Source organism: Periophthalmus magnuspinnatus, chromosome 9 (assembly GCF_009829125.3).
Source record: "Periophthalmus magnuspinnatus isolate fPerMag1 chromosome 9, fPerMag1.2.pri, whole genome shotgun sequence".
NCBI classification, from domain to species: Eukaryota; Metazoa; Chordata; class Actinopteri; order Gobiiformes; family Gobiidae; genus Periophthalmus; species Periophthalmus magnuspinnatus.
Window position 1 is genome coordinate 4,543,198 of NC_047134.1, and position 26,525 is coordinate 4,569,722.

Genomic DNA, 26,525 nt, shown 5'->3' on the forward strand with positions numbered 1-26,525 from the left:
CCCCACACCGCACCGCCGCTCGCTGGGGTCTCCTGGACCCCCCCATCGCACCGCCACTCGCTGGGGTCTCCTGGACCCCCCCCCACCGCCGCTCGCCGCTGGGGGGGTCTCCTGGACCCCCGTCACGGCTCTTCTCCGTTTATTTATTTATTTATTTATTTATTTATCTTTGCGTCTCCTGGACCCCATCGAAGTCTCGGTGGGGATCTCCTGGACCCCCCCACACCGCACCGCCTCTCGCTGGGGTCTCCTGGACCCCCCCCACCGCCGCTCGCCGCTCGGGGGGTCTCCTGGACCCCCCCACGGCCGCTCGCCGCTGGGGGGGTCTCCTGGACCCCCGTCACGGCTCTTCTCCGTTTATTTATTTATTTATCTTTGCGAACAGGGGTCTCCTGGACCCCCCCCTCCCCACCGTGATGGAGGGGGTCTCCTGGACCCCATCGAAGTCCTTCTCCGTTTATCCATCCATCCATCCATCCATTTTCTTCCGCTTATCCGGGGCCGGGTCGCGGGGGCAGCAGTCTAAGCAGGGACTCCCAGACTTCCCTCACCCCGGACACGTCCTCCAGCTCCTCCGGTGGGACCCCAAGGCGTTCCCAGGCCAGCCGAGAGACATAGTCCCTCCAGCGTGTCCTGGGTCTTCCCCGGGGCCTCCTCCCGGTGGGACATGCCCAGAACACCTCCCTAGGGAGGCGTCCAGGAGGCATCCTGAGCAGATGCCCGAGCCACCTCAGCTGGTTCCTCTCAACGTGTAGGAGCAGCGGCTCTACTCCGAGCTCCTCCAGTGTGACCAAGCTTCTCCGTTTATTTATTTATTTATTTATTTGTTCTCTTCTTCTTCCATAAACGGACTCGTGAGGTCTCCCCCCCGACCCCCGGCGCTCCACCGCGGGGTCGTGGTATGCTGCGACTCGGGGTCCCGGTGACCCCCCTTGGGGAGCACAAGGGTTATAATCTGGGTTTGTCGCTGCAGGTGACTCTCACGCACAGAGTCCGCTCTGCGTAACATACGGGAAAAGCAAATAAGGCAATGAAACCTTCAAAACTGCTTTGGCACATGGAGAATAAGCACCTGGGATTAAACGATACGCTTTTAGAGTTTTTTTTGTTGTTGTTTTTTTAAAGAAACTGCAGAGCAGAGTAGACATAATCACATAATCAGCGCGATGCATGATGCAGTTGTATTTTTTTAATGCACTTAAGTTGTTTTTGCCATATTTATCTGCCACGTGTAGAAGGCTTGTCCGTGAAAATAAAACCTACATTATTCCGTTATATTATTATTATACAGTGTTATCTTCATTTTAGATGTCAAAAAGTATTTGCGGCTCCCAGTGTTTTATTTTACGTGGAAAGTGGGTCCAAATGGCTCTTTGCGTGTTACAGGTTGCCGACCCCTGCTCTGTTTCCTTCTTTATCTTAAAAACTGCATCATATCCATTTCATGATGCGCAAAATGATCGTTCAAAATCAAAACTAGTGAATTCTTCAGAGCAGAATCTTTCCCCACGTCTGTCTCACTTTTCCACGTCTGTCTCACGACCGAAAGGACAAGATCGCGGATACAAGCGGCCGAAATGGGTTTCACTTCACTTCAGAGTAAGTATAAATCTGTAATCTCCCTATGAATGAGAAACAATGGTTTTCTAATCTCGTCTGTTTAAGTGTTAATGTAATTATCTCAATGGGGTCTATGAGGTCTACCACCTGCTGATCTCCATCAAGATGTTATTGCTTTGTCTGGAATGTTCCACACTACAGCATTAACTGTATTTGCTCAAAAATGTATTCTTTATTGATACTTTGCAGTGGCATTACGCAGGAGGTGTGTACCTGTATCTCTATGGTGGAATGTTCAGCAGTTACCATGGAGACACAATGCACACATTAGCAAATACTGCCAAAACATTCAACATCATCGGAAACTGATTTTTAAAATGTATTTATTTATTTATTTATTTATTTTTTACATTTTTTTAATGGTTTTAAACATCACACTTTCAGGAGCCTGTGATCATGGTCCTGTTTAGGAGTTTGATTTTCAACAAAAAGGTGAGAGTGACTGGCTGAAACTGGAAAAACAGCTAGCTTCTGACTGTAAATGTATGTGTGAGAGACTTTATTAACAGTACAAATCAGCTCACCTGATGTAGTTCAACTAAATCAGCTCTTTATGGTCAGAAAGTGTTAAATTATAGCTCAGATTGAAGTCTAACAAGCCTCAGACAGAACAGTGCCTAGGTTAACATCACATCCCCAGTTAATATTGGTGACATCAGCTGCAAATTACCGGGGGTGACCTCTCCAAAGATCTGACCTGGAAGTATTCTTAAGGGAGATAAACAAATTTAAGCCTGTACTGTGGAACATTCCAGGCAAAGCAATAACATCTCCATGGAGAGGTGGCGTGCCCTCCAACAGAAAATGTAAGCAATACATCTTTGATGTTTACAGAGACTAGATACTAGGCAAATTTATTCTATAGGCACTTTAAAATGTCTTATCCTGTAATTTCAACTTGAACAATTCAATTTAGAGAAAGTAAACTTTTCCAAGGATACTGTTTCTGTCAAAATGGCGTAATAAAACAATTGCGTTGGATTAGTTTGATCACATAAGCTTGGTTATTGCGTCATCTGGTGGTGAGCAAAAATACATTTTAAATATAATATTCACTAGACCTAAGTATAAAGTATTTCTATATAGACAGCGTTTCCATTTTGTATACAAACAAGATTAAATATTACACAAACCTGTCATTTTATTTGCTGTAGTTAAATTAATAAAATAAACTATGTTCTGTTGGGAGATTTCATTTCACTTCTGTACCACCAGATAGCGCCACAGACCATTGTAATTATAAGTTAATATTCACAGTAAAACATAAATCACAAAATAATTATTTTCCGTAATTTCAGTCCTTGCAGGAAACTAAATAAATCTAGCTGCATGTTATTTTTAGTATTAATAGGCAAATAGTTTAAAATTACAGTTAAATACACTTAAAGACCATAAAAAGTGTTTTTCTTTCTTTTATATCTCATACTGAGCTCTAATCGGGGCCTGATGCTCCTGGATCGTGACACCGGGCTGCCCTGCGGCCTGCGGCCTCTTTAGAATGCGCCATGCCGGCCACTACTTTCAGCCCCTTCGATAGCTCAGTTGGTAGAGCGGAGGACTGTAGAGGACATGGCTGACATCCTTAGGTCGCTGGTTCGAATCCGGCTCGAAGGAGGTGAATCTTTTTTTTTTTTCGTGACTTTATAAATTATTACCAAATCCGTAATTGATCGAGGGTGTGGCTAGTCGGAGCTAAAAATGCTAACGCGGGTCATTAGGTGAGCTAAAGATAATTTATTTTAATTAGCAAAACTTCATGAAATTAGATTAAAATGGGTCAAATGAGGCGGTTAAGATGTATTTAAAAAAGTAAAACCTGTATTTAAAGTGCATTTCAGCAGCTTTTCAACGTTAAATATGTTAAATGTGCTAAGGGCAACTAAGCTCGGGGCTAAATAGCACTTAACCCCGATAGCTTGGATAAATAACACATAAATAACTAATTTTTGAGTTAAAAATGCCAAAAATAATAAGGTTAATCAGTAAAACAAGTCGTATTTCACATTTGTTCGCGCTCAGGCTGTTGTTATTTGTTAAAATACGCACATTTTACGTTTTAATTGACTTGGGCGTTGCCTTTTAGCATTAGCATCTAATCTAGCCTTAATTTAGCCTTCCGTAGCTCAAGTGCTCTGACTCACTAAGACGCTTTTAAGTGACGTCACAGGGTCATATCTAACACAGGGGGATTAGCTCAAATGGTAGAGCGCTCGCTTAGCATGCGAGAGGTAGCGGGATCGATGCCCGCATCCTCCAAATTTTTTTTTTGTCGTTTTATTTAGATAATTTAGAATTTTACACGCAGAGAAGAAAGAGACAATGAGAGAATAATAAATACAAGATAGAATAAATACTGGATTTTATTTTTCAGGAAAGAGTGCGTGTAGTGGCAATGCTGAGTCTGTTCTGCCCTTTTCGACGGCAGCCCACATAAAGATCTTGGTAAAAGTTTGTGAAGAAATACATTCGAATTTCCATAAAAAAGTTTATCACAAAATACAACAAAATCAAGATGATTTTGTCAAATGAAAACCACTGAGACACACGTGACTGATATGAAAGCTGGGTTTACATACATAATTGTAATTTAGATAATTAGTTTATTTAATTTGAGATTTTGACAGAGAATTAGCTTTTTTTTTTTTTTTTATTAAGGCCTGATTTAATATCTTAATAGACTAGTTAATTTTATCAACATATTTATATCACACTGCAAATTATACTTTTTTAAATCTAAATTAATTCTTTGTCAAGGCTAGAAAACAGTGGGTCCTATTTGTCCCATTCTGTGTAATAGAATAGCAAACTCTGACATCTGAGATTTACTTGATACACTTTGAAGTTTTAAGACTAGTATAAAGTAATGTTATAAGTAGAAAAGTTTACTTGTAGTATTACACATTTATGATGACTGTTTTTCGACAGACATGAGTGGTAACACAGTCACAACACAATCAGCATGCATCTCACTAATGAAACCACTGCACATCACATCAGGTTTGTGTAGTTGTAGTGTATCAGGTTTTTGTGCATTTATGGACAATTATCATGTGCGAGCATGGGTGATGTAGGCTTGTGGGCGGAATCTTGAACAGAATCTTACAGCTAACCTTAAGGAGGGTTGGAATAGGGCCTGGGAGAGATCGCTAGATTACTCAAACATGCATGGATGACACGTAAAACCTCTTCAGGCATGTTTTTGATGAGGGAACAACGTTATAACGTGGTAGAAAGCTCCAAAAATCGATTTACCATATTACTCCGTCTTAAAGATAAACTCTATAACCGCGTGTTTTGTAGTTTTGTTCTCTAAACTGCCCTGACTCATCCGGCTGCGCGCGGTGACGTCAGTGCCGTGCGTCACTCCCGGTGGTCACTCCTCTGTCACATCGCCGCTGCACCTTTCACCGGGAGCCGCGAAGGGCATCAGGGGAACCGGCCTCACGGAGCACCGCAGCCCGCCTTCTCCAGGTCAGTGCGCGGGTTTGGGAGCTCTGCACGCCGGGCTCCGGGCTCCACACAGCCCGCCCCGGTGGACCCTTGTTCGGGGTAAACGTCGCAGTCTGACCGCAAACGCGACCATCTCAGCCCGGTGCTCAGGAATTCCAGATAGCATGCTAAGCTAAAGCGCGTTTACAGCCACTTTAACGACTTTTAATGTTTTAACGTGTCTATGGAGCGATCGCAGCAAAAGAAAGTTGCATTATTAGTCAGTTATTACATATTTTAATCGATCGTATGTTTAATTAACCCACATTTGCCTAACCTGAAGCTAAATCTGCTAATAGCATTTGTAGAAAGTAGTTGTGTTCTGTGCAAGCTAACCGGCTAATTACATAACTAATCCTGACCGCATCATTTCAACACAGATAGAAGTCATTACGGTACGGATTATTTCACAGTTTGAGCATATTTAATCGCTCGTTTTCGCCGTGTTTTAGCCGTGTTATGCTAAAATGTGGGTGTAATTTTCGGGAACTCATGACTCGTGCAATGAAAAAGGACACGGTGATTGACAGCGCGCCTGGCAAATAGCGCTGCGGGAGACGTGCGGACGGCCAATAAGAGGGCGCAGGGGGCGGGCTCTCGCGGGGGAATATTGTGGAAGGTCAAAACACTGAAGCGCCGCTGGTTTAGAGCCAAGAATAGACCCAGGTCACGGGGGCCAGAATGGGCTCAAAATGGACAGATATTACTCTAAAATAATGTTACTCAAGTGCTAATCCAAATATGTTTTCTAATAGTTAAGGGTCATAATTTGGTATAAAACACACAAGTATTCACTAATTTATTTTTTAGTGTTAAGAAATACTACTACTACTACTAATAATAATAATAATAATCATAATTTTTAAGGTCACTACTCAATTCCGATTGCAATATGCAAAAAACAAAACAAAAAAACAACAGTTATATCATCATATATATCATGTTATAATGTTGTTACCCCCTCAAAAACATACATACATGTATCGATACAAAAAATGTCCCATTCACAGGACAAAAATGAAAATCACATTCTACTCTCTAAAGAGTGTTCTTATTATCATTGTGGTATCAGAATCGATATTGAGTATCAAGTATTTAGTATCAAAATCGACTTTGAAATTTTTAGTATTGTACCAACACAAGTTCGCAGATTACAATGTTTCCTAAGAATAAATCACACTACATTAAAGGTGCACTGTGTAACTTTTGTCTCCATGAAGAATATTCCACTGTATGGCATTAAACATATCTTACAGGTTATATCTGTAGAGATGCGCCTCCACTCACAGTAAGAATGCAATAAAAACACCTTTGCTAACTAAGTGCAAGACAGATACCCTTTATGCTGAACTATGGAACATCTCAAACAAAGCAATAACACCTCCGTGGAGACAGGCAACTGGCAGACCCACCACACTCAAAGCAAAGTTACAGAGTGCACCTTTAAATCATAACTGAAGGGCAAGTATCAATTTGAGGTGTTCTCTCGTAAACTTAAAAAAGATCAGTTTAAAGTATAATTTTAGTCATGTTTTTAGTGCTTGGTTTAGTCCTGGTTTAGATTATATTTTCACATTTGTTTTTATAAACGTGAGTAGAAAAACAAAAGGGTAGTATTCTTTTTGTATTGCAAAGACAAAACAGTGACTCAAATATAAAGCCTCTTTTTGAACTGAAGCAGAGTTTATAAATCTGTAAATCCTACAGTTGTTTATCAGAATGTTGTTAATGTGTTTTTCTAAACGTGAGGAGAACAACACACCTCAGGCCAAAATAAACAAAGTAAATCTAGTTTAAACCTGAGTGATCTGTGGGTGTGGTTCAGTCCTGGTTCAGTCCTGGTTCAGTCCTGGTTCTGTCCTGGTTCTGTCCTGGTTCATTCCTGGTTTACTCCCAGTTCGGCCCGGGTTCATTTCTGGTTCAGTCCCGGTTCAGTTCTGGTTTAGATTATATTTTCACGTGTGTTTTTTATAAATGTGAGTAGAACAACAAAAAGGTAGTATTCTTTTTGTATTGTAAGAGCAAAACAGTGACTAAAGTATAAAGTCTCTTTTTGGACTGAAGCAGAGTTTATAAGTCTGTAAATCCTACAGTTGTTTATCAGAATGTTGTTAATGTGTTTTTCTAAGTGTGAGGAGAACAACACACCTCAGGCTCGTTCTTTTGCCAAAATAAACAGTGAATCTGGTTTAAACCTGAGTGATCTGTGGGTGCGGTTCACAGGGTCTCCACAGATCTGGCATGTAACTTGGCCTGGTGGCATCAACTATTTCTCTCCAAGAAGATATAATTAATGCCAAATTATAGAACATTCCAGGCAAATCAGTAACATTGCCATGGAGATGTCTTGGTTCCTTCTGGTTTAGTCCTGGTTTAGGCCTCTATAATCCAGTATTTCCTCTTGTACTAGTCCTGGTTCAGGCCTGTATTTAGGCCCGTGTTTAGGCCTGTTTTTAGTCCTGGTTCAGGCTTGGTTCAGGCCCGATTCAGGCCCGGTTCAGGCCCGGTTCAGGTCTGGATCAGGCCCGGTTCAGTCTTAATGGTCACATACACGTTGTGAATAAATCTCACCCAAGATTTGACGTGACTCCAGTGTTGAGGTTAGTTCTGTTCTTCAGACTATTTTTAGACTTTGGTGTGACCTTGAACCTGACTTGAGTACATGCCTTTTAACTTCCTGCTTTTGTAGGCCTTGTTTAGACCTGGTTTAGTTTTGCCATAGACCTGGTTTAGACCTGGTTTAGTTCCCCCTTAGACCTGGTTAGTCCAGTTTTTGTCTTCTTTTTTTTTTTTCCTCCCAAGTTTTTTTAATTTTACACATAATTCTGGCTAATCCTTCAACTTGGTTTCGATAATTAGTTTACACAGTGCAGTTAGATCTGTTTTTGCTCTAGTTTTAGTCCTGGTTCAAAACTGGTTCAGTCCTGGTTCAGGCCTGATTCAGTCCCTGTTCAGTCCTTGTTCAGCCCGGGTTTAGTCATGGTTTAGTCCCGGTTCCTTTCAGTTGTTTCCTCGTTGTAAATAAACTTGTGATTGTGTTTCTTTCCCTCGTTCGGTATTAGGCGCTCACCTGTTTGAATGGAGCTTAACTGTGTAAACCTGCCGTACCCCACACCCTTACTGTTTACATAGTGATCTCTGCGTGACATTTGTGTCACCTTTAGTGACCCTCTCAGCCTTTACTGCAGCTCACCGGGCCAGTAAAGTATTCATATTCCTGGGTCAATATAACAGCGCACTTCCTGATTATCAGACAATAAAATGCTTTATAAGTTACACTTGTGTTTTTGTGGATGGTGACTTGTGTTGGCAATGTTTTAAAAATGTATTTTCAAAAACTCACCCCTGAAAAAAAAATCGTATTACCATATGAATTCTAACTGTTTAGAGTAGTGTTATCACGATACTAACATTTAAAAATAATATTTTTGTAACCTATGGACCACTATGAATCTACTTGGACCACAGTGGTCCAGGTAGGTTCATAGTGGTCTATGGGTGTACACCAGTCTGTGTCTAATACTTGTGAAAGATACAGCTCAAGACCATTCTAAAGATACAGTGGTCCCTCGTTTGTCGCAGGGGTTACGTTCCAAAAATAACCCGCAATAAACAAAATCCAATTTTTTTTACAATTATTATATATATTTTAAGGCTGTAAAACCCCTCACCACACACTATATACACTTTTCTCAGACAGGCATTAGCATTTTTCTCACATTTCTCTCTCACATTTCAAACAAAGCTTTTAACAAAGATTAAAAAATATTTAAAGATTGGGCTGTACTAATACCCAGAGGAAAACCGTTCCAGAGTCTGGGACCTGCTACAAGGAAAAGCCCCGCCCCCTCGAGTTTTTTGCCCGAACCTTGGAACAGGAACTTTTGACAGCCCCAGTTTAGACCAACCTGATGCCATCATTTTGAGGCGTTCTGTTGTAACATTTCTCTCTCTCCACAGAACGAGGAAGAGGACCACGCCCACTTCTTGTTGGATACTTCCTGTTGGACGTTACACTTCCTGTGGACTAACCCGGACTCTGTGGGTCTGTGGACCGGACCAGGACTATGCATCGCCTCAGGACTTGTGCGGCTCGTTTGCGGCCGCTAACGGCGACGCAAACCGCTCAGACTGCCGGCCCCAAGCGGCCAATCACAGCCCAGTATCCGGGCGGATCAAGGACGTTTCAGCCAATCAGGTGCTACTCTGCTCCTGTGGCGTCAGAGCCTTTTTTGAATGGAACCAGTTCAAATTATGTCGAGGAAATGTACTTCGCCTGGCTGGAGAACCCAAAGAGTGTACACAAGGTTTGTACTGTACTACTACTGCTACTACTACTATTTATTCTACTATTTAATTATGTACCACGCTGGAGGAGTAGTTGGCACTCTTGCCTTACTGGGAGTGTAGTTTGCATGTTCTCCCTGTGTGTTTACCCCATCAACCTAAAACAAGCACAATGGGTCAAAAACTTCAGCTAAGATAGTCCTGACCAAGACTAGACTAAGATCTGGAGATGGGTCTCCCTCTGGTTCTGACAGGTTTAACCTGAAGCATGAGTCAAATGCAGAGAAAGAATTACCCTCTTGAAGGACTAATAACGCATAAGAAAAAAATATATCTAAAGCTCCATCTGAACCTTACACAGGTTTACCTACCACACACTGACTACTGCTAGTAGTGGTACTAATATTACTAATACTACTACTTTTACTGTTACTGTCTCCACTACAGCTCACCCACGTCAACATGTCTGTACAAAACAATTAAGAAGGCGGCCCCCTCTAATTCAAAATAATGGTCAAACTTAAGTTGTGTTTGCAGCATCAGATATCTAACGTTAAGGATGTCAGATAGTTGAAATGTATCAATATAATCATGGAAAAAATAATGGTTTTTCATGAAAAATCTGACTGGCTGGTTTTAAAATGTTACAGAAATGTGTGTGTCTCCTGCTTATCTCTACGGAGATAAGGCCGTACGGTGGAACATTACAGGCAATGTAATAACATCTCCAAACAAACTCCAAGCGGGCAGCAGAACCTCCACCCGAAAAGTTCCATAGTGCAGCTTTAATGACCCTGGTGTGAAGTTTGTCCTCTGCATTTGACCTATCACACATCCACTGGACCTGATGTGGGTCAAGTATGTAACTGTCCCAGAGCCAGAGGAGCTGTGTCCTTGTGCTGCAGATAATGACAGGAAAGTCACACTGGATTATGTAACACACACACACATATGCAAAGACGTAAACACACACAGACATACACAAGCATACACACACACACACACCTAACTAACTGCCTGTAACCCACAAGAGGGAGAGACTAAAATCTCAACTTTAAACTAATCTAAGAATCCCCTGTATTTCATAACATGTTTGTAGAGATGTAAACTACAGGGTTAGCAGCTTTTACAGAGAATAAGACCCCATGGACACACAGGGAGGGCATCTGGCACACAGGGAGGGCATGTGACACACAGGGAGGGCATGTGACACACGGGCATTTCAGAACATGTCTGCAAAGGTCTACACTTGAGGGTTAGTTTTTACACAGAGCAAAACCCGATGGAGACATGGGGAGGGCATCTGACACGCAGGCACATTTCAGAACAGAGACACTGAAGGACGGGTCAAATGCAGAGGACACACTGTGCTGAGAGGACACTATAATTGACATGAATAAATTGCCAGTCTAATGCCTTGAGCGTTTATTGTGAAAGGCGAGGACTTTTACTGTGACGAGGTGTTCCTGCAGCAGAGTACACCATGTCACAGTGTATTGCCGCGGGTTACAGATATTTTTAGAATGAGACGTCGACACATTTGAAACAGTTTAACAACAATCTGTGAATGTTGTGCTCTGTCTGTCCTCTGAGGATCTTTTCAATATTTGTCTTCTTGTGGCCAGTTTTGCCTAAGTCTGTAGAAGTTTTGGAGGGCTCACTCAAATTAACTGATTGGTTTTGTTTGGGGGGAAAAGTTGAGAAGAAAAGTGCAAAAATACAGGAAGCAGTGCTGAGTTATAAAACCAAATCCCTCTGCCACTGTTGTCGACACAGGAAACTCAAGCCAAAACACAGAGACAGTTTACTCACGATGAAGACATTTTTCTGACAGTTTTCAATTCATCTGGACTCATGGGTCATTTTTAAATCAGACCAGGACAGTGACAATAAACAGTAAACACTGTTTTAAAAAGACAATGACCCCACACTACACGACCCTGACCTCACACCATCTGAGATTGAAGCGTTTTATACTGAATCTTCTTTTTATGAGTCACATTATTATTATAGACCTGAGACTTGTTCAGACTTGTTCAGTTGCAAATAAAACTGTACATTGAAGTTCTTAGTAAAAATATCACTCGAGCAGTGACCCAACACCTCCATTGCACTAGTCCTCCTTAAGAGCACCCGTAAAATGCACCCACACAGTGCACCCACAAAAACCGCCCACAAAGTGCACCTGAAAAGTCCAGAGGGGGGCAGTGAATAATGATGTACAATATGATGTAAACAATATGAACTTTATATCATCTGAACAAGAACCAAACTCGTTCATAAGTGTTTCAGTGTTCACCTGAGCCACAACATCCTAAAGCATCCTGCTGTTTAAACCTTCATTCAAATAAAGGTGATGTCATATTTATTTTTTTATTTGCCTGATCATATTTTGTCATCATCATATTACACTATTGTGTAATTTAGACACATTTTGGCCCTTGTTTACATTATGGTTACTAGGTAACAGTTATGGAAATACCATACATAAACATTATTAAAATGAATAAAATAGGTAATATTAGTAACATGTTGAATTTAATGATTATATTTTAGTTTAGTTAGTCTAACTTTATGCAGTTTAAAGTATTTCTTGTAGGTGTCCTGTAGTATTTCCATGTACTTTATTGTATAGGGCGTAATAGTAAAAACATATTTTTCTGGGATATTTTTATGCTGGTTATGTAAACACTTGCCGTGGATTCAAAAACCACACTTCAGTACTTTACAAAGGTTATGAATCAGTTCAGATGGGTATGATTGACAGGTGACTTAACCAATCACGGACACGCATGATCCGCTCATATCAAAACAAATATGGCTGCTTACAAAAAAAACAAAAATGTCACAGACTGGAAAAACATGGAGGATTTCTGTAGAATCAGTGAGTAAAGCCCAAAACGAAATGGAGCAAAATCTTGTGCCAAAAATTATGGCTCCAAGATGAATCACTGTTTCAGTGAATGCAGCTGGAACATCACAAAGGCTGACATTTTAAAGTGCTGTCATTTCCTCCACAAACAACAAAATCTCCTGTTTTATTCTGTATAAAAACTGCTCTCCCAGTGCTTTAGATCTGCACAAACATGTTCTGAAATGCCCCTGTGTGTCAAATGCCCTCCTTGTCTCCATGGGGTCTTATTGTGCATTCAAACGTCTAACCCTGTAGTTCAGATCTGTACAAACATGTTCAAATTTTGAATCCTCTTATTAAACATAAATCACAAAACTAACCACAATCACAAGGTTTGTCAGAAAAAGTACCATGAGAGACTGTCTCTATGGCGCATGTGTCATCAACCCCCTGCTGATGGAAACTACAGCTCAAACTTTTTGCAAAATCTAACTTCTCATTGTGACTGTTTCTGTTTCAGTCGTGGGATGTGTTTTTTCGTAACGCCAACGCCGGAGCACCCCCTGGTGCTGCGTACCAGTCTCCTCTGGGTCTGAGCTCGGCTCTGGTGTCCCCTCTTGGCTCCGCTGTCTCTGCACAGCCCAATGTGGAGAAGCTAGTGGAGGACCATCTGGCCGTGCAATCCCTCATCAGGGCCTATCAGGTACGAAAACAAGCGCACCCTGCAGCAACAAGCACACTGTACAGAAACAAGCAGACACTGCAGAAACAAGCACACTGTACAGAAACAAGCGCACCCTGCAGCCGCACACCAGACTGACGTCTATAATGCTGATAATGATGCGTCTCACAGAAGTAGTCATATTCACTCAAGGGCTTTGAGGCTTTATGATGACCCAAGGAAGTCAAAATGTGGCCTCTTATGTCACTGCAAAAATTTCGCTCTCGCAGAACCCCTGTATTGCAGTTTTAAATTTTAAGAGCCAGTGAAGCTCTCCACATTGAGGCCTTACCTTATTACAGAAAAGGCAGAAGTCTATACTATTACAAGTATAAGAGATTGCAAACACGATAAACACTGAGGCTCAAAATCCATGGTGGCTATTAAGTCTCTTTATTATAATTTTAAAATGTAATTATAAAGGCATTTGATCAGATATATTCATTAGATTTGTTCTATTGTTCTCAGTGGTTATAAAAGTTTTTAATCACACTGGGGTCAGCATGTTCATGGGTTCCTCAAACAAGGGATGGACCTCCTCTACCTCCTTTTAATCTGAAATCAAATCCATATTTTATCTGCAGATCATGGTTTGAGGGCGGTTTTGGGAGGTTTTTAGTGAGTTTAGTAGGAGATTGTCAAAAATATGCCAACGTTAAATCAAATGTTTAAGTTCATTCAGTTGCTCCATTACCTGTGGTACAAATTGGGCCTGTTCTTAGTGAAGTCTGAGCGTCTGCACCTTGAACCGAGGAACACATGGCAGAAGTTTAGTTCAGTTTGTGTTTTAATGTCACATAACCGTCTCCTCGCAGCAGCAGCATCCCCTGGTTCCTGGTTGTATACCTCAAGGACCTATTTTAAAGTGCATATGACAGGTTTTCATGTTTTTTCTAATTCTGACTTGGTTTGGTGGACAGAACCTGTGCTAAATATTTATCAGAGTCTTACATCAGTTCAGTGGCAGTTTGGGAGAAAAAGTTGAAAAGTATAAAAATACAGAAATTACAGTCCAGTAGAGTCCTAAAACAGAATCCCTCTGCCTTTATATCTGTTTATATGTTTCTATGTCGCCAACACAGAAGGTTTAGGCTCATGGAGACATTTTTCTGACACTTTAAACTTTCATTTAAGTAAAATGTTGTCTTTTATTTTTATTAGTCTAATTATAATTATTGTGTAATTTAGACAGGTTTTGGCCCTTGTTTACATTATGGTTGCTAGGTAACAGCACATGTCCATCCAGGAAGTAACATTAATTAATAATAACTATGTTTTAATGAAATAAATAGTTTAACCTGTCACATGCACTTCTAAGTATTTCTTGCGTACACGACCAGTCAAAAGTTTGGACACTTTTTTATTTTTGTTTTGTCTTTATTCCCACAATTATTTATACTGTACACTATGAGTGTCACATGTGAATGTAGTGAGCAAAAATTAACTCAGAATAACTCAAAACTTGTTTTAGATTTTTTTAAAAAGTTTAAATGAATAAAAAATGAATGTCCTTCACCCTTTGCTTTGACCCTGGTTCACATTTTGTCATTTCTTGACCCTGACGCTCAGCTGTGAAGTGAAAACCATTTCAGGGACTTCATCGTGAAGCTCAATGAGAGAAGCACAAGAGCACTTCAGGATAAAATATAAAACATATTTAGTCAAGTTATTTCACTTTTTTCTTTACTACATGATCCCATATATCTTACTTCATATATTTTATGCGTTCCATCTTTATCTAAAATGTATAAAATAATAAACAAAGGAAAAAAACTTGAATAAAACATGTTTCCAAACTTTAGACTGGTAGTATAAATGTTCTGTAGCGTTTGTATTTCCCCTATACTTCCTGTATATTGCACATGTTTCTGTATATTGCACATATTTCTGTATATTGCACATGTTTCTGTATATTGCACATGTTTCTGTATATCGCACGTATATTCTATTGTGTTGCCGCGGTGACGGGCAGGTGATTGGACATCACTCGGCACAGCTGGACCCTCTGGGCATCAGCTGTGTGAACTTCGATGAGGCTCCTGTGTCCAGCTTCCAGGACGTGGGTGAGCGCCGGACGCCATGTTTGGGACTGTGATGCTAATGATGCTGCTCCACCCACCACCACCCTCAACACCACCCCTCTCACCTCTCCCCTCTCCCCTCTCACTCCCTCTTCACCTCCTCCTGTCTCACTCTCACTGCTGATGGCTGTTTCACTTTTTCCACTCTGTTTTGTTTTGTTGCATCTTTTTATTCCTGCTCTCTTCATCCTTGTGTTCACCCTTGTCATGCTTTCATTCACTCCCCCCTCTTCTGTCCCGCTCCTTATTCTCTCTCTCTTTCTCTTTCTAACTCTATGTATCTTTTCTCTCTCTCTCTCGTCTCCCGCTCCTCTTTCCTCTACCCCTGCCTCCTCTCTTCCCCATCTCTTTCTTATTTGCCCTCACTCCTCCTTACCCCCCCCTCTCTTCTCCCGCTCTTTCTGCTCTTCTTGACCCTCTACCCCTGATCCTTTTTTCTGCCTCTTCCTTGTCTACCTCTTTCACTTCACTCTTTCCTCCTTTAACCTCCTCTCTGTTTCCTGCTCTTCTATTACCCCTCTCTCCCCCTCTCTCTCTCCCCCTCTCCTCCCGCTCCTCTTACCCCCCACTCGTTTCTCTCTCCCCCCTCTCTTTCTTCTCCTTTTACCCTGCCTCCTTCTCTCTTTCTCCTCTTTCTCCTCTTACCCCTCTCCCTCTGGTCCTCCTCTCTCTTTCTCTCCCCCTTTCTCTCTCCCTCTCTCTTTCCTCCTCTCCCCCCTTTCCCCCCTTTCTCCTCTTACTTCTCTTCTCCCCCCTCCCCTCTTTCTCTTTCTCTCTCTCTCTTTCTCTCTCTCTGGTGGGTGGTTGCTCTTGTTTTTGTCCCTCCTCCCTTGCCGTAGATCCGCGGGCACCATGTGGCTCAGCTGGATCCGTTGGGCATCATGGACGCCGATCTCGACTCTTGTGTTCCCACTGACATTATCACGTCCTCCGACAAGCTGGGTAATCATTTCGCCTTAAGCACCTCATTCCACCTTAAATCTGCTCCCCCCTCTCTGCTTCTTCATAACACATTCTGGACTGGGGCTTAGCTGAAGGCTGTGGACTGAACTGTACCGGGACTAGACCTAGACTGAAGAACTAGACCTGGGCTAGACCTGGGCTAAACCTGAACTAGATCTGGACTGAACTGGGTACTAAACCGGGACTAAACCAGGATGAAACCGGGACTAAATCTAGACTTCTCTGCCAGAGTCTTCTTCTAAACCTTGGCCCCTTGTGTTTCTTTAGTTAAATGTCTGAAATTGAGCTGTGAGTTTGTAATAGCTTTGTTTTGGTTTGTTGCGTTGTTCTGGCCAATTACTCAGTTTAAAAGTGGCATCAGGTTTGAAATGATCTTTAATCATGTGTTTATAATCTTGTATCCTCCTCAAAATGCTGTGTTCCACCTTGTGATGTTCTCAGGTGGTAATACAGGAAGCGCTCCTCTGTCCACATACGCAAATAGAAAGAAAAGAGCATACGTAAAAGTATGTTTTTGATGAGGAAACAACATTATACCCTGGTAACGTTAAGCCGAATTTTTGCTCTCCAAAAATGAAAGTTTTGGATTTTGATTTTATTTTAATGTTTTGGGTTTTTTTTCCTGTTTTTCGGTTTTAAGATTAAGCCTCAAACTCAATCTTTATTTTAGCATGGTAAAAACTCCAAGTGGCAGTTTTAGAGCTATATTTGGGTTACAGACAAGCCACCCGGTTATCGCGCTAACCAACTGTGGACGCTTGGGAAAGGTAAGACCAAACCGATTTAAACTTTGGGATTCCTGACGTAAAATCTTCATATTCTAATATGTGAAAATGACACCCAGGACTTTTGGAAAACTTTACTGAACCTGGTGCGTTTTTAGAGATGGGAAATTTTATTTTCCAAAATTGAGAAGGTGAAGGCGTCCGCACAACCGCACGTCACTTCTGTACACTCACTGTGGGGGCACTGTTGTGATCTTTCTTCACGTTTCACAGCACATTTTGGGTGTTCTCTTGTCTCCTTAAATCCTCAGTGCGCAAGACCTTTTTAAGCTCCGCCCACAGTTAAGCTTCACCCTCAGTTTCTCATGAGCCCAATGGACTTAAAGAACTATTTTTGTCAAACCCAGAATTTTTATTCAGATGTCAGTCCGGTCCCATTGGGTCTTAAGCCAGAACCAAACATGGTCGTCCAATCAGATTAGCGATTTTCAGTGACACATGTGAAACAAAGGAGCTCATTGCTTATCTCTGATTTACTCGTTTCTGTGTAGACTCACCTGATGACCGAGGCGACAGGTGCATTGGAGGAAAGGTTTTAAGATGACTCCCGCACTCTCGTTGTTGATCCATCAAACGTTGTGTTAATAAAAGTGTCCCAGGGGTGAGACAGTGTGTGGAAATCTTCTTAAAACCTTTCACCTCTGATTTACAAATAAAATCAAATTTATCTCCACCACATTTTTCAAGACCCCATGATTTTTTTTTTCTTCTCAAAAGCAGCCATATTTGTTTTGTATTATAAGTAGGGCCTGGCACCAGCCGACTCTCCGTTGTTCTTGGTCCACTCAGTCACTCCTGTTTACTTGTGTTATATGTCTCAAATGCAGAAGACATCTCCTCTGGTTTGAAATTGGAAGAATTCAGAAACAAAATGATAAGAGTTTCCATTCTGATTCTGTAACCCAAATCACCTCCATTAAACCTGCGGTACCTGTCAGTATCGAGCTGTGTGTGCATCTCTTTTATGCTTTTGGATGAGGTTGTGTTGGCTGTGTGCCCTTAGACCTGCTTCACTGTCTGAAAAAGCTGTTCTAAAGCTCTGCACGTTTAGTATTCACATGCATGAGTTTTCAGAGAAGTGCCAAAGGGTTTGTGAGAGAGGAGGACGAGAAGGAGCCAGTTTAAATACCCCCTCCTCTCACAGTTTGACAATCAGGTACCCCAGAACTGAAACAGCTCATCTAGACCCAGCCTCTGTTATATATATATATATGAGATACTCTTCTGGTTTCAGAGTTGTATTTCATAGGAGCTCAGTTCGTTCTGTTGCGGCTTTGTTGCGGCTCTGTTCTGGCTAAGTTGCGGCTGCCGTGTGCTGTCTGTTGTAATGTGAACTGTATTCTAATGGTGTGGGTGTCTCTCCACTGCCCCCGCTGGACCAGACGTGTCAGTGTTCAACGAGAGGATCAGAGTTCTGACTGTGGGAGGTAGGGATTCTGCTTAGAACAGAACACTGCTGCTGCTGCTTTAGACCAGTAGAGAGAAGGATGTTTCACTGGACAATGGCAACATGAACAAAAGGAATAGATTAATACAGTTAGACTTCAGTGCAAAGTCACCATTTGTGTAGGTCTCTATTATCCAAGACCAACTACTGTTAAGGTATTTTTTAATGTGGATGCACAATAATATTATTTTATTTTATTTTATTATTTTATTTATTGATTGCAGATGATTAATGGCCAATAATGCCAATTATGACGTCACACCGATAATTTATTCAGATAATTAGAAGCCCAAAATACTTCAATCAGCTTCTTTTCTTCCGAGGTTTCCTCAGAGCACTTTGAGCCCTGGCTCCGCCCCCTGCTCCACAAACACAACATTGTGACAGACCCTGCATTAGCTCTGAGGCTGATGGGCTTGGACTATGTAAAGATCTTGTTGTATTTTAGTTCTCAATCAAACGAGAGGAGGCATGGTGCAGCCAGAGGAGTTTGTTTGAGCCACTTTGACCATGTGACCCTGAGCTCCATGTGACCATATACTCTGTTTGCAGACGAGCAAACCTGTTTCACTAAGAGTGCGGTACAAACGGCCTGTACATACCTGTCTGCATCTTCCCCACCTCTGCTGACTTTATATTCAGTCTATAGACACATTATACGGAGTTGGTGTTGAGCTTTTCCCCTCTGAGTTGCACAAACCACGAACCCCACAGATGATTTTGGCTTATCTGAAGCATATTGTTTATAACAAAAATAACCAAATGGCTTTTACAATGTGGCCTGATGAATTGACCTTATGAAACATCATCTGGACTTAGGACGTCTGTAATTTGAGTTTATGAGCCGCTACAACCTGGTACTGTGACTTCAGATTTGTAAATGTCATATTTTTTTACTCACCTAGACACAGATATAAACATGTAAACTCACAGGCCCGGGAGTCGAATCAGGAACCTTCTGTGTGAGGCTAGCTACTAAGCCACTGCTCTCCCAATATGATCATCTGGAGTTGAGTAATCCTGCATATTTAGTCTCCCTCCCAACCTCAGAATGGTCAGTTCATTTTGTGACTCCGGGAAATGTTCCTCCGTCCATGATTTTCATCGGACTCAGATTAATTTACCAATCAAATTTTACTTTGGTTTGATGCATCTCTAGCTGAAACTAATGCTAAAGTTCGCAACTATTGACTATAGCCTCATTTGCTCATTTGTAGCGTGTATTCAAATTGTCCACATTGTTTCCATATTTCAAAATGCTGTTGTGCAGTGAAATATTCTTCCAAGAAGCTCTCAAGAGACAAACTTTAAACATTTATTCAGCAGTGTTTACTTACTGCTGTTTCCTGAGTGCTTCCTGTTAGCTTCAGTCGCTTTGTTAGCCTCATTAGCCTTTAGCATTAGCTTCTTCAGCCTGTTCTAAAAGAAAGGCAGTAGTTTCAGCTTTAGCGCAGTGCTTTTGACTGTGTGAAAGTGTTAGCGGCGTGGCTAAAGCTGTAGGTTTGTGGTTTGTTGCAGAGTCGGTGTACAGAGGCATCATTCGACGTGGTAAACCTGAGCTAAGCCTGGGTCAAATGAGCCTGGTTCACTTGAGTTTGGATTAGTGTAAGCCTGGCTCTGGGTTTGAGCTGGAGTTTGTGATGTTGCCATTTATTCCTCTCCTCCATCAGAATCAAAGGAGGTTTCAGACCACAGCTTTGTTCATTCGTAAAGCGCCGTTCAGTTTGTAACTTCTTGTATCAACAATGATACTAAACTAAAATCATCATTTCCTGGGCTCTAAATTGGTTTAAAATGCAATGTTCTCATTCCCAGATGTCCTTGTGTACGAGCCTAAACCTTCACGATCAGTTTTACTACAGCAACACAATCGGACAAACTACATCTACAGTATATTATGCCTTCAACACTGCGTAAGCTTCTTGAGCTGACATGCCACTGGCATGATTATATGGAAAAAGAACGTTAATATACTTTTTAACATTCTCAAAGAAGTTTTATGCCATACTGTGGATTATTATAGTCAGAGGAACAACATTTCCATGGAAACCAGTAGGAGGCCAAATCAGAGTCAGATTTGTGGAGAGGCAAGCCCGCTCACAGTGAGGACACATATTTTTCAGTGCAATATAAACCTGCGGTGATTTTAGTCTCCATTATTTATGTCAAAGGGTTTGAGAGAGACGGGGGCGAGATGGAGCCCCGGGGACATCTTAAATGCACCCTTCTTTCACCATTTGAAAAGCAGGTACTGCAGAAGTAAAACATCTGATCTAGATCCAGCCTCTGAGTTGTATTTCACAGTATTTTAGTTAGTTCATTTTGTTGCCGTTGAGTTGCGACTGATTGTTGCGTGGTGGCGCTTTAAATATATGCATTTTAACTTGAATATGTGCCCTATTTCAGTTAAAACATGTTTAAAGATTTTTATTTTTTATCACTCCTCTAACATCAGGGCCAGGGGACTACAGGAGAAAAATAGCCTTTTAGCTAACTCTGGCTTTTTTACACATGTTTATTCACATATTTATTGCACCGTCCCCTTTCAAATAAACTAATCTAATAAAGTACAGAATAACATTCAACCAAATGATGGATGATCAACTCAGGAGCCACAGAAGGATGTGATGACGTAGCGCTGGTTGTCATGGTGATAAGAGAGAGTGAAGCTTTATTGATCTCTCAATGGGAAAATTATACCATAATTCCTGTAGTTTGCTCTCAAATTAAAATGGCATCTGGCGGAATCCGACACCAAGACCCTGGTTTGGTCACACAGTTTAATTTAGAGCCATGTTCTGTGAGGAGAGGAATGTCTCTGTTTGTCCACTGTCTTCAGCAGCCGGTCCTGTGTTTTGGCCAGAATCTGGGAAAGTTTGAGTTATTGTCCCGACATAAATAAAGGCTGCGTGCTGATTGGCTAAAGACGTGTGGTTATCTCTGCTGCGATTGGCTGATGTGTAGTCATCTTTGTTTTGCTGTGGTTAAGGTCAGGTTTGTATTCTCTCCTTGTCTCCTCTCTTCTTTCCTCTCCTCCTCTCCTCTCCTTGTCTCCTTGTCTCATCTCTTACATCTCATTCTTCTCTAAACACTCACTTGCTTCAATGCTTTACTTACATTTTTGCTTTGAAGAATGTATTTTGCATCTTCCCGATTGAAATGTTTTAAGTTATAAAATGTTTTTAAAAATTCTTTAAAGTTTGTACAAAAGGTTGCGTTCAATTTCACAAAGTCACGCATAATGGTCAGAGTTCTCTCTAAAATCAAATGTAATATTTTGAATCCCCATTCCTTAACATAAACAATACAAACTTTTAATCAGTTCACACACAAAATATATCTCATTCATATATATCCAAATATATATGGACATAACTAACCTGCTAGCTGCCGCATTCCAAACAGAAAGTGAGTATGGGCGCGCTGCCAGCTCCCTTGACTCCGTCTCCAATTCTCTTTCTATGGAAAAACTGTGGTCCCTCTCTCTGTAACTGTTGCTATCAGACTCATCATTTTGGTCTTAAAATGTTCATATTAACCCACTCTACATGACCCTGTGGTTTTATATCACAATTTCCCTGAATGTCCCTAAATCAAGTTATGAACATTAATAACAGACAAATCGGCTGCCTTTTTTCCTCGAGGTCGCTCCCTCTAGTGTTAGCAACAGGTTTGACTGACAGTGTTGCTAAGCGCCTGCTCTCTGACAAACCAGCGGTGCGGGGAGAGAGCATTATCCTCAGTAACCTTGCTCCAGATTGGCTCTTTAGTTGCTATGATACGGGTGGTCAAAATTACAAATATGTAACTCTGCTCCAAATTGGCCGCTATAACTGTTATCCACGATCAGCTTCATTTGACTGGAGCCGAACGCTGTGGCTGACGTCGCACTCACTTAGTCCAAAATCATCTTATTGCAGAAGTTGCTGTGGGCGTCGCCATCGTCATTGGGGTTGTATTATTTTGCATGGGCCGATGTCAACAGTAAATAACTTCTGTCTGGACTACAGAGCTGTTTTAAAGCCGCCAGAGAATCGGTGCAGTGTTGTTCACATGACACTGAACATATTACACACATAAACCTACTTCATATCAAATTTTAAAACTGTTCCCAGATTCTCTATTTAAATGAATGGGATTCCCACTTAACCTGAAGTGCCACCAAAAAAGTGAGCATTTGCGGCAAAGTGGGCGGGGCCAAATAATATCAGTACAGCTTATGGTTCCACCCAGAAGCCATTTTCAACTTTATAGTACTGGGTTGAGTCATTAGGATTCATTATATTTTAAGGCAGGAGTTTGGGAGTGAAACTGCCCTGCCCTTGTTTACAGCCAACATCGTTATGGTTCATTATGTCCTGATTGAAATCAGACATACTGGCTCCCACCAAAAAGCCAACACACAAACAGTGTTTGGATAATCACTTTTGAAACCCTTTCTAACATGGACTACTCCTTAACAAATGAGGGATTACATTGTCTACACAAAAAAGTCAAATTTTTTTCCTCTTTAAGTCTCGTGTCTGCTCCAAACCACTTGCGTCTTTTAGTGGCAGAAGATTTGCACTGAGAGTTGATCACTGACCATTAGAAGTAACTGAATCTTGATTAAAATGTAATTATTTCACCTGCCTTAATTAAAATTGAGTTTTATTATAAGAAGAAAAATTACCCCTGTTCTTAAAGGCCCTGTACCTGATTTTTGTTTCATGTTTTTGAGCAAAATGTTTTTTGCCCCTATACAGATGTATTGTATAAGAACCTCTTGAGGTTAAAATAAGTCTGCTGTGTACTGTCTGCATCTAAGTATAAAGTGTTTTATTGTCCAAGAATCAGGAAGTGCACTGTTGGCATGCTAGTTGTTATTACTGTCTCAACGAAACTCCACTCTGGTTTCTGAAAGTTGTGAAAAGTGCTTGTAAACTCATCGTGGTGAATAATTTGGATCCTCTAAATGCATAAGGTAAGTGAGGACTTTGGACCACTGCAAAACATTTAAAATGAGTTAGTTCAGTTTCTCACATGTTTAAATCAGGTACAGCCCCGGTAGTACAGTACAACAGACTTATTCTGAACGCAGCCTTTGCATTCTGGAGCGGTTACATGCACAAAAACAACCATGTTTAACTTTTTCCATAAATTCCAGATTACATCATATTTAAAATTACTTCTCTTAATAAAACAGTGATAATGTTGTTTTTTGTGCATGTAAACTATGATCTCATCCAGTTCATGTTTTAAGTAACTTTTGAATTTGTAACCAGTCTTGTTTTTCTGTGGCTCACCTGCCTCCTCCCCCTCACTCTTTCTCTCCCCCTCCCTCCCCTTCTCTGCCCTGGTGCATGATGGGACTTGTAGGCTTCTATGGTCTGGATGAGTCGGATCTGGATAAGGTTTTCCGTTTGCCCACGACCACGTTCATTGGAGGATCTGAGAGCGCTCTGCCTCTGAAAGAGATCATACGGAGACTTGAGGTGAGGCTTTAACAAAAACACCAAACAGTAAAGATAAACACCTAAAGTCCGCCTGCAACTATTTCGAATAAAGCTGCTAAATTGGGCAGGGCCTGGAGGACTAAAGGAGAGAGTGAGGGGGGAGAAGGGGCGGGGTCTGGAGGACTAAAGAGGAGCATGAGGAGGGGCGGGGTCTGGAGGACTAAAGAGGAACGTGAGGGGGAGAAGGGACAGGGTCTGGAGGACTAAAGGGGAACGTGATGGGGAAGGAGGAGCGGGGTCTGGAGGACTAAAGGGGAGCGTGAGGAGGGACCGGTTCTGGGGGACTAAAGAGGAGTGTGAGGGAGGAGGAGGGACAGGGTCTGGAGGACTAAAGGGGAACGTGATGGGGAAGGAGGAGCGGGGTCTGGAGGACTAAAGGGGAGCGTGAGGAGGGACCGGTTCTGGGGGACTAAAGAGGAGTGTGAGGGGGGAGGAGGGACAGGGTCTGGGGGACTAAAGGGGAACGTGATGGGGAAGGAGGAGCGGGGTCTGGAGGACTAAAGGGGAGCGTGAGGAGGGACCGGTTCTGGGGGACTAAAGAGGAGTGTGAGGGGGGAGGAGGGACAGGGTCTGGGGGACTAAAGGGGAACGTGATGGGGAAGGAGGAGCGGGGTCTGGAGGACTAAAGGGGAGTGTGAGGAGGGACCGGGTCAGGGGGATTAAAGAGGAGAGTGAGGGGGGAGGATGGGCGGGGTCTGGTCTAACACTTCAATTTTGTGTTTATAATCAGAATCTAATCTAATTAGGGCAGTTATGTGTGATGTCACATAGTACTTGAAATTGCTGTAGCCACCCAAAGCACCAAAATGAAAAAAAAAATTCTAGGAACAGTAGGCAGTAGTATTTAAACATCTACAGTTTAGTAGCAAAAAAGTAAATTTAGTGTTTAGTTTCATGTTAAAAGGTCCTGTACTTGATTCTGAACATGACAGAAGAACAAACCACAGGATCTTTGTAGTAATACCTTTTATGAATGCATAGGTCAGTGGTTCTCAAACTTTTTACACCAAGTTTTCTGTGTGGAGTTTCCATGTTCACCCTGTACCTGTGTAGGTTTCAAACGTGTACAGTAATGTCCCCTCTGGAGTCCCAAGAAGAGATTCTTAATCTCAGCGAGTCTATCCAGATTAAATAAAGGTCAAAAGCAGGATTCCTAATGTGGTGATAAACCTGATTTAAATGCTTTGTTGCAAATTGTGCACTGCTATTCTCATGTTTCTCCTGTAGATTGCGTACTGTCAGCATAGTGAGTTCATGTTCATTAATGACTTGTCTTGTCCTGTAGATAGGTATTGCCTCTAACCCTGCTGTTCCTTGTTTGTCCTGTAGATGGCGTACTGTCAGCACATCGGTGTAGAGTTCATGTTCATTAATGACTTGGAGCAGTGTCAGTGGATCAGGCAAAAGTTTGAGACTCCAGGAGTGATGCAGTTCACTCTGGAGGAGAAGAGGACGCTGCTCGCTCGCATGGTCCGCTCCACCAGGTAAGTCTATTTTGTTCTACAAGTCTAAAAATTAAAGAAAAACTCCCGCACACTGTCTCACTCTTAATGCAATTTTATTCCATACAACGTTTCGGTCGCTCTGACCTTCTTCAGGTATCTACCTATTTAATTTAATTAAATCTATTTAATTTTTAGACAAGTGCTTCACCTCCTACGCACCTGTCGCCCAGTCGGGTGTGCGGAGTTCACACAGAAACGAGTTCTACAAGTCTCAAAAAAATGCATTACTACTGTTAACATGGAAACATCTCCCCATAGATCTGACTTGTAACTGTGTCTAATGGCACCAGTTGCTTTAATGACATACTGTGGAACATTCCAGACCTACATATACCCTTTACCAAAATGTTCTCTTCCACTGATTTACCCTTTACCTGTTTGGTGGAACAGGAGTAGTACCTGCTTAAGTATAGTTCACTGTATTTTCTCTTTGAGCTCCCAAACCCGAGCAGGCTTTGTATTACATGGTGGAGATGATCTATTGTTGCCCTAGCAATTAAACTAAATGTTCTATCCTTTGAATGGTAAAAAGTACTTAAAATGTTACAAATAACGGGAAGCTGAAACCCACGAATAGCAACATTTATACTTTTATCAACAAATCCAAAACCTCCTTTACCCCCTCCTCTCTGTGTTCAGGTTTGAGGAGTTCCTGCAGAAGAAGTGGTCTGCAGAAAAGCGCTTTGGTCTGGAGGGCTGTGAGTCTCTGATCCCAGCTCTGAAAACCATCATCGACAAATCCTCCGAGAATGGAGTGGAGAACGTCATCATGGGCATGCCCCACAGGGGGCGCCTCAACGTGCTTGCCAACGTCATTCGCAAAGAGCTCGAGCAGATCTTCTGTCAGTTTGACTCCAAGCTGGAGGCGGCCGACGAGGTGCAAGCATCCTCTATGTCATCCCTCTCATCCTCTGCATCATTCCTCTAATCCTCTGCATCATCCCTTTCCTCCTCTACATCATTCCTTTCCTCTGATCCTCTGCATCATCCATCTCCTCTCATCCTCGGCATCATCCTTCTCATCCTCTACATCATCCCTTTCCTCCTCTACATCATTCCTTTCCTCTCATGTTCTGCATCATCCCTCTCCTCTCATCCTCTGCATTATTGCTCTACTCCCATTCTCTACACCATCCCTCTCCTCTCCTCCTCTACATCATCTCTCTCATACTCTGCTCCTCTGCATCATATGCTCCTCTGCATCCTCTTCTCCTTTGTTTTATGGATCCTCTTCACTACATCATCTGCCCCATCTGAGCCTCTCATCTGCTTCCTCTG

At 41.9% G+C, this 26,525-nt stretch overlaps 1 protein-coding gene and 2 non-coding genes across 6 annotated transcripts in view; all 3 read left to right on the forward strand.

Moving 5' to 3' along the window:
* Nucleotides 1–3,147: 3,147 nt before the first annotated feature.
* trnay-gua (transfer RNA tyrosine (anticodon GUA)) lies at nt 3,148–3,234 on the forward strand. The gene is given in 2 exon segments: nt 3,148–3,184; nt 3,199–3,234. It is a non-coding gene; the product is annotated as a tRNA-Tyr (tRNA).
* Nucleotides 3,235–3,803: 569 nt separating this feature from the next.
* On the forward strand, nt 3,804–3,876 carry trnaa-agc (transfer RNA alanine (anticodon AGC)). The gene has a single exon. It is a non-coding gene; the product is annotated as a tRNA-Ala (tRNA).
* A 1,084-nt stretch (nt 3,877–4,960) lies between these two features.
* ogdha (oxoglutarate dehydrogenase a) overlaps nt 4,961–26,525 on the forward strand; it is a 33,402-nt gene continuing 11,837 nt past the window's right edge. Inside the window, exons 1-9 of one of the 4 annotated variants that reach the window (XM_055224021.1) lie at nt 4,961–5,091; nt 9,070–9,416; nt 12,771–12,953; nt 15,892–15,994; nt 18,183–18,227; nt 19,766–19,795; nt 23,606–23,721; nt 25,072–25,226; nt 25,887–26,124. In XM_055224021.1, the coding sequence (XP_055079996.1) occupies nt 9,177–9,416; nt 12,771–12,953; nt 15,892–15,994; nt 18,183–18,227; nt 19,766–19,795; nt 23,606–23,721; nt 25,072–25,226; nt 25,887–26,124 (1,110 nt within the window). In that variant the 5' untranslated portion in view covers nt 4,961–5,091; nt 9,070–9,176. Of the gene's footprint in view, nt 5,092–9,069; nt 9,417–12,770; nt 12,954–14,946; nt 15,035–15,891; nt 15,995–18,182; nt 18,228–19,765; nt 19,796–23,605; nt 23,722–25,071; nt 25,227–25,886; nt 26,125–26,525 lie in introns of those variants that run through there. The other 3 variants (XM_055224022.1, XM_033972083.2, XM_055224023.1) reach the window with 3 other exon arrangements.